Here is a 12,796-nt window from a genome sequence, read left to right as displayed (position 1 = left end):
TATGTTTTTATAAATTTATGTTAAATTATAATAAATTAAAAGCATATAATTTTTTTTATCTTAAATTATACAAAATTTATAAAAAAATATAGTTATAAAGATATAAAATTATTAAATTATTTTTTAATGTGAATGTTTAACTATCAACCTCTATCATCTAATGATACTTATGGTTTTCGTACTCAGGTTTTTTATATTTTTTTTTGAATTTATTAAATATTTTAAATAGTATAACGAATATCAGCATATTAGTAATCTTAAGGCTGGATCAATAGTTAATATAATTGGAATAATTGCATCATTTAAAGATGCTAGGAAATCTAGAGGCACTGGTATAATTTATTTTTTAATTGTTTAGAATTTTATTTTTTTTAAGATTTTACAAACAGTTGTATTATATTTGATAAATCTTGTACTGCCCCAGGATCAGGACTACTAATCAACTTTTTTAAACCTTTAGAGAATTCTCTTCCATTATTTAATGATAATACAGCAGTTATTTTACTACGAAACCTTAGAGTAAATCCATACAATCTTAATGTACAAGGTGTTAGTAGGATTGATACGGAATGGATACTTTTTAATAAAAAGGGCAATATACAAAGTAAATCCAATAGTAATGTTTCTTTATTACATGAAGAGGAATTATTTGTAAGAGATTTATGTATTTGGTGGAAAAACAAAGATGGATCAGCTCCTGATATTATTTCTAAGAAAAAGCTTACTCTTATTTGTGATATAGTTCCAAACTCTTTTTATGAAATTATTGGTGAGGTAGTCTATTTTATAATTTTTTTTTTTATTAAAAAAATTATAGATTATAAAAACTTTTCCTATTAATTCAAATGGGTATACGATTTATTTAACTGATTATACGTCTAACTCTCTACTACATCATTACCAATGGGGAAAAGTTTCAAAATGGAATGGTCCATACGGAAAAATGACACTTCAATGTTCTTTATGGGATAGCACAGCAGCGTTTGCAAGAAATAAGCTTCATGAAGGTGAAATTGTTCAAATATCTAATTTACTTGGACGATTAAACCGTGATGGTATACTAGAGGGTGTTGTTCATGGTGATAAACACTATCCGGATAAGGTTTTTATAACAAAAATTTCAAGAGATGAAATCTATGTTAAAGAGCTTATAATTCGCAAATCTTTATATAAAAGTAATTTTTTAATAAATAAAGAAATTCAGGAGAAAAATTCAAAAGGTTATGAACATGAAAAAAAAAATGCAATACTTACATCATCTGTTAACATGAATTTAAATAGTATGTTTCTAAAACATTTATAATTATGTTAATGAAATATAGTTACATGTGCTTATCAGCATATACCAATTACCTTAATAGGTGACATATTATCTTTTTTAAGTCCTAAACCATTATTTGTCCCACAAAAATTTCGTATAAGAGCACGTGTTATTGATTTTCTTCCAGTAGATTTAAAAGACTTTGCCCGTCCCTTTTGTAAATCTTGTCAGGAAACGTATGCAAAGTTATAAATTATTATTTTTAACTTAATTTAGATATATTGCAAAATGTTGTTGTTATACTAGTTATCCTCCTGATGAAGCATTCATATGGCAATTTGCCTTTTTACTTGAAGGCCAAGATTGTGCGTGTATACCTGTTATATTTTTTGGAGATGATGCACAAATACTTTTGAATGATGATTCCATTATGCCTACTAAGTAAATTAAAAATATTTAATATTGACTTATTATTAATAATAAAAGCTTAAGAAAAGATAAGAAGACTTTTAATTTATTAAAGCAAAGACTTTCTATAATATATGGAAATTTGGAAGAAGCATTTTCTTCTGAACAACATAATCGTATACAAACACCTTGGTTTGAACTCTGCATTATGGAATATATTGTACGGAAGACTAAAACTGATAAGGGACAAAGACGATGGAGAGCATTTGGAATAAAATTATTATGATATTAGATATGTAAAACATGTAAAAACCATAGTTTCTGTTAGTATTTTTAGTAATTTAAAGTGTAATTATACATATTTGGAAAAAATAAATGCAACTCGTATTATTTATATTTGCAAAAATAGATCTAAGTTTAGGATAAAACTATGCTTTTCTCGATATTCCTGCCCTATTTTTTAGATGATGTTCTGGAATCCAGTTTTCATCATAATGCAAATTAGACGTTTTTTCTAACTCTTTTTTCTCATTAATTTTTTTACGGTTCTTCCTTTTTTTCTGAAAATTATTAGATAACCATTTTCGAAAAATTAAATAAGGGCCCAGCATAATGCTGATAAGAAGAACATAAAGAAATATTGTTTGAAGATTGAAAAAAGAATGCTCTGGTTCTTTCACTATAATCGTTGAATTATAAGCAACATATGTAAAAAAATCAGCCTAAAAAAATAAGCAATAAACTTATAACAATCCAAAGAGCATACAGCATTTCTAATTTTTGCAAGAATAGTAAGACCATAGTCACGCTCTGCTAATTCAGTTGAAAAATAGAATGAAACTTTTGTAGTATTAGTTCCTGCTATAGTAACACGTTTCCTTATATCTCCTAGCTAAAATAACAGTAAATAGAATATTGAATTTAGAGGTTTTTATACCTTAATTATCGGCAATGAAAAATTAACATCATAAACATCAATAGAAAAAGATTCGAGAAGAAGTGTTTCGTTTTTCAAATTTTTAATTCCAACAGTTACATTTGTTCGCTTTCCATTGAAAATAATTCTAGATAATTCAAAACCAATAGGATCATCTGTAATATTTGTATTAATAGAAATTTGTGGTAAATTTCGAGTAGTTATATTTTTTATATATTGATTATTTTTTAGATTAGACGCAATTGCTCTTGAAATAGAATAGACCGTAATTAAAGATTTGAAAAATTTCATGAATCAATCAATAAAGTTAATTTTATTTTTAAATTTAAAAAATATTAATATATATTTTCATTAGGTTTAAAAAATCTTGTCGGAAACGAGAAATTGTAAAGTATATATTATTTTTAAAATATTAAATAAGTGAATAATTTTTAATTAATTTTTTTTATCTGCATATTATTTATAATTTTAATTAAAATATTTAAATATTAAAATATTTAAATAATTAATTATCTAAATATTATAAAAAGTATATTTGAAATTAGTTGAAAAGTTAATTTAAATTTATCATTCTAATATGTCAAAATTTTAAAAATTAAAATTTATTTTCATATAATAAGTTTACATTTTTTTAATTATAATTTATCTAAAACAATTTTAAAATGTTTTTAAACTATTTTTTTAAAACTTCTTTGCAAAAACGTCTTTAAAAAATTAAAAAAACATTATTTCCAAAGTTATTTAAATTAATTTTATTAATTTCCTTTTCAAAATATTAAACTATTATTTTCGTTAACTTATCATTATAGATATATATTAACTGAATACTTAAAATTAAATAAATATAACTATTATTTAATTGAATACTATAAATATATATAAAAATATGTTATTTGTAAATTATGATAATATTAGTAATATAATTAATATTATTGTTTAAAATCATCATAGAATTAAATAAAATCTAAATCAGAATAAACTTTTTGTACTTTATTCAATCAAATCTATTTTTAGAAATAATTTTTGGAAATAATATAATTAAAAATCTAAAAAACTAAAATATTTTGCGTAATTTTACAAATATTATAATTTTTAATGTTTTAAACATTTATTTTAAATTTCAAATTAAATATAAATAAATTAATATTATATTAATTCTTATCAATTTTTAGCAATATATTTTAGCAAAAACTAAAAACCAAATATTTATTTGAATTATTTTTCCAGAAACAATAATTAATAAAAATTTAATAAATCTAATTTAATTCTAATATTCTCAATTATAAAAATCACAAACATTCATAGGTATAGAATTGTTTATAAATAAATTTCAGAATTAAAAAATATTTTTTATTATAAAATATTATTAAAAATTTAACATAGTTTTTTCTAAAAATAAAAAGAATTATTTTTATCAACGAAACTCATGTTTTCCTAAAAAAAAACATTTTTTAAAAAAACTTTTGCAAAAATAGTTTCAGAAGATGATAACGAGGAATTATTTTGAATAGAGCATAATAATTTTTTTATTCTAAAACATATATTTCTTTTCAAGATTAATTTCAGCATAGTATTTTCAATTTCAACATATCCAGAAAATTACACGATCTAATTTTATCTGAATTGTCCAACAAAAGTTAAAATTTATATATACTATTTCCAGAGCCTTATATATTATATTGCGTAAGTATAAAAATTCGAATTGGTGCCAAATAAATTCTAAATTATAAAATATATTTAGCAAAATTATAATAACGTCTCATTACAAGCTTCTTTTATTCAAAAATATTAAAGATTTAAGAACATATGTTCGATTCAGATGCCTCAGATACCGATTTTTGCGCAAATAAAAAAGTATCATCTAATTCAAAACAAATTATAGAAATAGTTTCCGATTTCATTCCCAAACGGCCTAACTCTCCCATAACAACAGATCCAATATCAGAAACAAATAAAGTTGAAGATTCTTGTTATATAGAGGATAAATCCAAATGGTTGTCTCAGGATTCTAAGCATAGAAAACAACTATCTCTTGTTCGTGCTTTATATGATTTCAATTCACCTGAATTATCGTCTTTAAAGTTTTCTGCTGGTGACGTAATAGAAGTACTTAATAAACTAGAAAATGGCTGGTGGGATGGTATATTGGGAGATCAAAGAGGTTGGTTCCCAAGTAACTATGTTGAACACCTAGAAGAAAATGAAATAAATGAATTTAATCAAGATATAGTTTCAAACCAAAAATCTAGTAATGATGACAATGAGGATGATGACACTTACAGTATACAAATTGGTCTGGAACAAAGTTTAATTCCAAAAGATTCTGTTGAATGTTTTTATCAAAAATCAAAAAATATTAATAATACTTTAAACGATCCTACATGGGTACCAGATATTGCTTTAGATAAGCAAACATCTTATCTTAATACTGAAATAGAAATACCGGAAACAAATTTTTCTCCTTTTTTGACATATAATGATTATTCTAATGACAATTTAAAAATACCAAAAGAAAAAATATCACTATTACCTATTAAAAATAAAAAATATAAAGACTTGAAAATCATTCCACATCTATCTAAATCTCCGAAAAATCCATATGTTAAAGGTGATTTAATTAAAGATTTCAATAATCAAAAAAAAAATTTTATGGAATACAAAGACTCAGAAAAAGTACAAAATAATAAAAAAAGCTCAAAAGAACAACTTAAATCCTTTGCTTTTTTATCACAATCGCCTTCAGTAGAAACTATATCTCCTCTTGAAAATTTTATTATTTCAAGTTATGAAAATCAATTAGATATTCAGTCATTGTCAGAAAATTCTATAAGTAACGAAAATAGCTCTAAAATGTCTGATTCGGATGATGGATCGAGTGTTTTAATGCCAATTTATTATCGCCCACAAACCCCAACTAATTTTAAAGATCTCGAAACTACATATTTAAGCTGTAAAGCGTTGAAGCTTTTACCTGAAGAATTGATACCTTCTTATAGAAAAATATTTCAAAATATGCGCCAATCAATTAATGATTTACATAAGTTTATTCTACTAAACATGAAAGTTTTATTTCAAAAATTATGTGACTCAATTAAAATTACAGTAATTTATCTTGTACATGCATCGAATATGCTAAGAATTGTTTCAATGATTGATAATCCTTTTCCAACTATAATATCTATATCAGAAAATGATTTTAAAACTATTAAATGGTATTATCGAAAAATTTTGGCAACACTAAGTAGACTTATCCTTTCAACAAAACTTGCATCAAGCGAATGGTTACCAGAAAATATAACCTCCAGTGTTCTTAATGATGCAGAAGACGTAATTACTATAGTTGAAGAATATATTGAGTTTATTATATCAAGGGATTCTATATATAAAACACCTTGTAAAATCAGACCAGGATTCATTAAAGATCGTCAAGTTGGTGGTGGATGGAAAGGAAATGGCTTGATTATGTATACTAAACCTACAGTTCATAATAATATGTTATTGGAATCAAAATGTCAATCTTCTGATAATTTACTTCTAAAACCATTATCGCAAGAACTTCTTTCGAAATTAGATGCATTTTTGAACGAAATCAAATACTTACTTAACAAGTTTCAAAGAAAATTACTAAAGCCTAATTTTACAGAAAGTGAGAAAAAGTCATCAATTATAGTTTCTGAATTTTTCATTATTCATGAAACACAAGCAATTTTAAAATCACTTAGTATATTTATGGAAATGATTGAATTAGTAGACGTTACACCGTTAGGAGAAATTTATGGAGATACATATTCTCCAACATTATTTGATTTTTTAAATGCTAAACAAGCTCTATATGACTCAATAAATACCCTCGTGCTTATAGTTCAAAGTTTTCCAAAATTTATAAACATGTATAACAATGATCCTATTATGTCTATAGTTAATTCTTCAAGAAATCTCAACTGTTCTTTACAGAGTTTAATGATGACAATTGAATTTCTTGTAGGTGAAAAGGAAATACGAACTAAAAGGCGTTCTGAAGATTTAGCTCACTCAGCTCATCTTAATTCATCTCAGAAATCCTCAATATCAAGTAATATATCTGTGGAATCTAATGATTATAAAACTCTTTTAAAAACATCTCCTGCTACACCTAGAACTAAAACAAAGTTAAAGAAAATTTTTGGAGATGAATCACCTTTTGGAAAAAGCCCTCATCGAAAGGCATCTTCAGTATTTCAAATACAAAATGAAACAACACCATGGTTTTTAGAACATAACCATGAAGGAAGAATTGTTTATGATGACCAAGGATATTTAAAAGCAGGGACATTAATGGGACTAATTGAACACTTAACAAGACATGATTTATTCGACTCACTATTTAACAATACGTTTTTACTAACTTATAGAACTTTGATATCAGCAGAAGATTTTTTTGATCTTTTGGTAAAAAGATTTATGGTAGCTCCTCCAGGAAATTTAAAATCTCATGAATTAGAAATATGGGTGGAAAAAAAACAAAAGCCTATTCGACTTAGAGTATTTAATATTTTAAAAATTTGGCTAGAAAATCATTTTATGGAGTCTATAGATGAAAATTCAAAAAAATTACTTAATCGGATCAAAGAATTCACTGTTAATATACTATCAGAGTCAATTCCTGTAGAAAACCTTATACGTATTATAGATAAGAGAATAAAGAACGAGGATGAAAACCATTTTCGTAGACTAATATTAAATATTGGCCTTAATACGCCTCCTCCATTGTTACCAAAAAATTTAAAGAAATTTAAATTATTAGATCTAGATCCTCTAGAAATTGCAAGACAACTTACAATAATAGAAAGTAAAATTTACAATAAAATTAAACCAATAGAATGCTTAAATAAAGCATGGAGTAAAAATTTTGCTAATGATATTGCTGAAAATATCAAATCAATGATTTTAAAATCAAATCAAGTATGCTTTGGGAATATTTTTCATTTTAATAATTTCATTAGATTACAGGATGGGTTACACATAGTATTTTAAGTCAATCAGAAGTGAAGAAAAGAGTTGATATTATAAAACATTTTATTAATATTGCCGATGTTAAAAAATTCCTTTTATTTTTAGTATTTTAATCAATTTTTAGAGATGTCGAAGTTTAAATAATTTTTCTACACTTACATCAATTATCTCTGGAATAAACTCAGCACCAATACATCGTCTTAAGAGAACATGGGAACTAATTAATAAAAAAACTATAAATATTTTTGATTCGTTAAACAAAATTATGGATTCAGCAAAAAATTTTTCTGAATATAGAGAATTATTACATGTAATTAACCCACCATGTGTTCCGTTTTTAGGTAAACATATAGATTTAAAACGTATTTATTGAGACTGATTAGGTGTTTATTTAACTGATTTAACATTTATTGAAGATGGCAATCCAGATATGATTAAAAATTCTAAAGATTTAATAAATTTTTCAAAACGAATAAAAACAGCAGAAGTTATTAGGGAAATTCAACAATATCAATCAGTATCATATTCATTTCAAATTGTTCCAGAAATACAAACATATATTTTTCATTGCCTTAAAGGAATGGATACTTTAGGGGACATGTATGATCTTAGTTTAGGAATTGAACCACGAGAAAGAGATGATGAGAAGGTTAATATTTCATAACAACACTATATTTATTAAATTTAATTAGTTAACACGATTACTTCAAGAATCAGGATTATTATAAATCATATTTTAGTTCGGGTTTTTAAAATTCACAGATTCTTAAGAATACTTTATTTTTTAAAATTCAAGACTTAACCTTTCTATTTTTATTATTCAAAGAATGATATATTATTTTTTAGTAACTGAAGCACACTGCAATAGCTTTAAAATATCCATTGAATAACTATTCTAGATAATAAATTATATTTTAGATTATGCAGTGTTTACTGTTATACTAAATAATTTCATAACAATAAAAATTTACCAATCTACAAAATTTTTTTAAATATTATGGTATTTTAAAAATGTTTTGTGTTTTTTTATTTTACCAAGATTCATTAAATCTCTCTAAAGTTTCTATATTTTCTTTCATATCTTTTTGAACTATTTTAATTTTAAATAACATTTCGAAATATAGCAAAATATATACCTTTTTTACGCATATAAAATATAGGACAATCTTTTGATGTACAAAGTACATCTTGATGTAAACTACTTTGGCATCGTTGACACTGTGTCCAAAGTTTAGCAAAATGAATTTCCAAATCGCTAACTATATTAAGCTAAAAATATTATAATTATATCTAAAACAATTATTATGTTAACCTGTTTTTGGTATAATTCAGCTGTTCTTCCTATACAATGATTACACACTGCTCCATTATAACCTTTTAATAATCAGCATAGATAGTCATAATTTCATAAAATAACCATTCTTTAGTGGAATTTTGCATCCTATACATGTTGCAGTTTTAACCGTAAATTTCATTAGCCCACCAATTGCAGGCGATGTCATAGAAATTGTTCTAGTATGATCTCCAGAAACTAAATGTGATTAAAACAAAATTATTTTTCAAAAAAAAAAAAAACAGAAACTGAAACATACGAAGAGAATTTGCTTTTTCACCCAAAATAGGTTCAAAGATTCTTAAAAGCGGTTTTGATAATTGGTTATCGAGATAGTACTTAGTATCAATAGGAATATTATTTTCCAAAACATAAATAGGGTCTTCTGAGCGTAAAAAAGTTTGATCACCTGTAAAAACTAAATCCTTTTATAAACTAATAAAATAAAAATACCTTTAGCTCCTTTGACAATTATATACGCTACACGATCTCCAAGTGTTGGTGCCAGACCAGAATCACGTTTTCTTATTCTTTCAGCCAATTCCACGTGAGCTTGTTTACTTATGTAATCTAAATAATATAAATCAATCAAAAAAAAAGTATTCAAATACCTGATTTTGTTAAAGTTTTTGTTATAACCAAATTCGACATATCAATTTTATTTTGAAGTAAGTCAGAAATAACTCTTTTTACGTAGCTACTTTCTTAATAAAATGTATAAGAATATAGTATACTAACTTTTGAGCTCCATCAACATCTTGATCTATTAATAATTTTCGAAGAATTGTTTCTATTACAGTGGAAACTAAACGACAATTATCTCTTCGTATAGTCTAATAATTAAAAAATAAATATAATAAAAAATAAACATACCTCTATTCCTTTTGAATCAATTTTATCAAATGTTTCAGGCTTTGTCCAAAATAATCCAGCATATCTTTTTTTAGAAATAAGTAAATAAGGAAAATAAACTTTCTCAAATTCTAATTTAATAGGTTTAATAAGCTTATTCGTTACATAGTCTGCTGCTTCATATCCAAGCTTCATAGATTCTGAAATATCTTTTACACCAAAATTTATCATAACAGAATCAGTATCACCATATATAACATAAGCTTTATGACTATATCCATTTTCTATAGTATATTTTAATTCTATTTCCTAAATTTTTATATTAAAAATTTTAAACACAATTTATTAATACTTCTTTTGCTCTTTCAATCATTTGACGCCCATAAGATGTTACACTAGATGAAATAGGTAAACAAGGTAACTTTCCATTAGTTGCACCAGTAAATCCATAAACAGAGTTTGCTGATATCTATATATATAAATATTAAAACTACTATTTTAAAAAAAATATTACCTTTAAAGCTAATTGTCTCCCATCAAGAACAGCTTTTTTGAATGGATCAGTTTCATTCTTTAAATCTATTTTAACTTTTTGTCTAGCTGCTAAAAGATTTTCAAAAATTTGCGGAAGAAGGCCTTTACGAATATGTGATTTAACAAAACAATCTTGAAACATTAAAAAATGCTAGTAACAAAAAATTTTTTTACAATTCTCTGGAGTAACACAATAATCTTTGTCTTTTTCAAAGCCTAAAGTTTCAATTTGTTTATAATTAAGAAGTGTAGTATAACATAAATTATGTGCCTGCATAATTGATGGATATAAAGAACTGAAATCCAAAGTAACAATAGGAACATTATAATATCCCTTTTTTGGTTCAATAACAGTAGCACCCTCGTATTGTTCATCACTTCCTAAGAGAATATAAATGTCATTATTTTTTTCTTACTTAATTACCATCTGATCTAATATTAGGAATAATAAAGCCTTCTTCACGAGCTTTGCGGGAAAGCTGGCTAATAATTTTAATTTGTTGACCTCTAGAAAGTAGATAGCTAAATGGAACACCAGTAACCCTGGACATTTCTATATAATTAACTAAAGACATTAATTTATCCATTAAACGTTGTGGAAGATGTGCATCTTTCAAACAATAAACAGCAAGTCGCCGTCTTGATTCTGATGTTCCATTTTGTAAATCTGTAATAATAGAATGATGCACATCCTCTTTCTGCTCATTTAAGAATTGTGCAGAGACTGCATTAAGAGTATATGATCTTAATCTATAATCCCTTTGCATAATTTGAAGCATATCTAGTTGTAGTCTTCCACTTATATCTGTTGATTTACTTTCCCTAGTCCCATATGCTTTAGAAGAAAACGACGCATTGCTAACTTCACACTTTTGTCTAATAATCCTTCCAAAGTATGGAAAATTATTTATTTTAAGATGTTTTGCTCTATCAATAAGATAAGGTATATCAAAATTTGCAATATTATATCCAATAATAACATCTGGATCAGCCTTTTGGACAAACTTACTCCACGATAACAATAATTCTTTTTGATCTACATAACTCAATATCTGAGTTCCAGAAATTTGAGCACATGTATCTATAGTAAAAACATTTCTTATAAAAGGAATTTTTTCCCCATACAATGTGACGGTATTAGCTATCTGAATAACAGGATCTATTTCTGGTTCAGGAAAAATGCCTTTTCTTCCTGCACATTCGATATCAAAACTTAAAATACGTAAAGGTGCTATTTTTTGCCAATTTCCTTCAGGTTGGAGACTATCTAGATTTTCCCAGCTAATAGATACTTCTAATTGGCAATTAGAAGTTTTTTCATTTATAATTGAATATTTAGTTTTTGGAAGTCTAATCCAACACATTCCAGTTATCTAATCAAAGTTATGTCTATTTTAAAATAAAAACTTAATTTACAGATGCATCAATCATAAAACGCAGAACATAGGGAATATTGCTTTCAAATGTTATATATTGAGGCGGAAACATATTATCAAAATTAATATCACCTCGTTCAAACGAGCTACGAATTCTAGCAATATACTTTGGATCATTAACAATAATTTTTATAAATAATGACTTTTCGTCCCCTTGAAATCCGTATATGGACTGTCTTGTAACTAATTCAATATTATTTACAACTCTATTTCCAGAATTAATAGTATTCTAGTTGTATTAATAATGAAAAAGATGTCTAAGATATTGCAAACCTCTAATGCTATTTTAAAAGAACTTATATGCTCTTCAGAAAAACTATGTGGAGACGGAACATAAAAATATGGAAAGAAACCAGTTACAATGCATAAAACACTATTTTCTTGCTTTGAAAAAAATAAATTATATAAAAATTAAATAAAGAAACACTAACCTCAGTGACACCATAAAGACGAATAGTAGGCCCAGAGACACTCATAGTGTCATCAATTTCAATTTGTTGAAAATCTATAAATATAAATACAAAAAAGTAAATAAAAAAAAAAAATACATATATCATCATTAATTGGATCAATTGGAGGTAGCACGGGTCGTTCCCATTTTTGATTTTCATTATGTTTTCCTAAAAAATATTAAAGATTATAAAAAATAAAGATATATAAATTTAACCCTGCTCATTTTCTAAAAGTCTATGTGTAATACATTCCAAATCTTTTTCAAAAAACTTTGGAATCTTAGAACATTTCAATGCTTTTTTATAGTCTTTGTCTTCTTTATTATGTAAATTTTTTCCAAAAATACGACGTTTTTTGAAATCTAACTCATCATTCATAGAAAGATCATTTTTAATATCTTGCAAAACTTCAATATCTTTACGTTTAATTGTTGGTAATTTTGACATCAAAAAGTTTGTAGTGAAACAAGTATTTTAAAATATTTGCTAAAAATTGAATATTTTTTTAAAAAATGTTTATTGTTTGATTACATTTCTTCAATTCCTTATAAAATCTAAACGTTAGATTTACGATTTCTAATCGAAGATAGT

At 25.2% G+C, this 12,796-nt stretch overlaps 4 protein-coding genes across 4 annotated transcripts; 2 read left to right on the top strand and 2 right to left on the bottom strand.

The window, feature by feature from the left end:
- Positions 1-132: 132 nt before the first annotated feature.
- T551_02047 (uncharacterized protein) lies at positions 133-1,955 on the top strand (the record flags this gene model as incomplete). The annotated part of the gene is made up of 7 exons (XM_018374310.1): positions 133-186; positions 230-332; positions 377-774; positions 818-1,280; positions 1,323-1,497; positions 1,538-1,702; positions 1,748-1,955. 7 exons carry the CDS (start codon positions 133-135, stop codon positions 1,953-1,955), a joined length of 1,566 nt encoding a protein of 521 aa, XP_018229664.1.
- A 142-nt stretch (positions 1,956-2,097) lies between these two features.
- Positions 2,098-2,897, bottom strand: T551_02046 (uncharacterized protein; the record flags this gene model as incomplete). Its single annotated transcript, XM_018374309.1, has 3 exons — positions 2,098-2,391; positions 2,436-2,561; positions 2,607-2,897. 3 exons carry the CDS (start codon positions 2,895-2,897, stop codon positions 2,098-2,100), a joined length of 711 nt encoding a protein of 236 aa, XP_018229663.1.
- A 1,515-nt stretch (positions 2,898-4,412) lies between these two features.
- On the top strand, positions 4,413-8,326 carry T551_02045 (uncharacterized protein; the record flags this gene model as incomplete). Its single annotated transcript, XM_018374308.1, has 5 exons — positions 4,413-7,547; positions 7,589-7,678; positions 7,723-7,939; positions 7,982-8,247; positions 8,291-8,326. The coding sequence occupies 5 exons, from the start codon at positions 4,413-4,415 to the stop codon at positions 8,324-8,326; spliced, it is 3,744 nt and encodes a 1,247-aa protein (XP_018229662.1).
- A 303-nt stretch (positions 8,327-8,629) lies between these two features.
- On the bottom strand, positions 8,630-12,652 carry T551_02044 (DNA-directed DNA polymerase delta POL3; the record flags this gene model as incomplete). The annotated part of the gene is made up of 18 exons (XM_018374307.1): positions 8,630-8,688; positions 8,735-8,867; positions 8,911-8,972; positions 9,016-9,129; positions 9,191-9,340; positions 9,385-9,501; positions 9,543-9,628; positions 9,670-9,764; positions 9,805-10,092; positions 10,136-10,252; positions 10,298-10,449; positions 10,492-10,698; positions 10,742-11,690; positions 11,734-11,982; positions 12,027-12,133; positions 12,181-12,258; positions 12,302-12,373; positions 12,421-12,652. The coding sequence occupies 18 exons, from the start codon at positions 12,650-12,652 to the stop codon at positions 8,630-8,632; spliced, it is 3,267 nt and encodes a 1,088-aa protein (XP_018229661.1).
- Between the last annotated feature and the right edge of the window lie 144 nt (positions 12,653-12,796).

The sequence above is a fragment of the Pneumocystis jirovecii genome, assembly GCF_001477535.1.
Source record: "Pneumocystis jirovecii RU7 chromosome Unknown supercont1.8, whole genome shotgun sequence".
Classification (NCBI taxonomy): Eukaryota; Fungi; Ascomycota; class Pneumocystomycetes; order Pneumocystales; family Pneumocystaceae; genus Pneumocystis; species Pneumocystis jirovecii.
The sequence above is the reverse complement of the archived record's forward strand: the minus strand, read 5'-3'. Positions and strand labels throughout refer to the sequence as shown.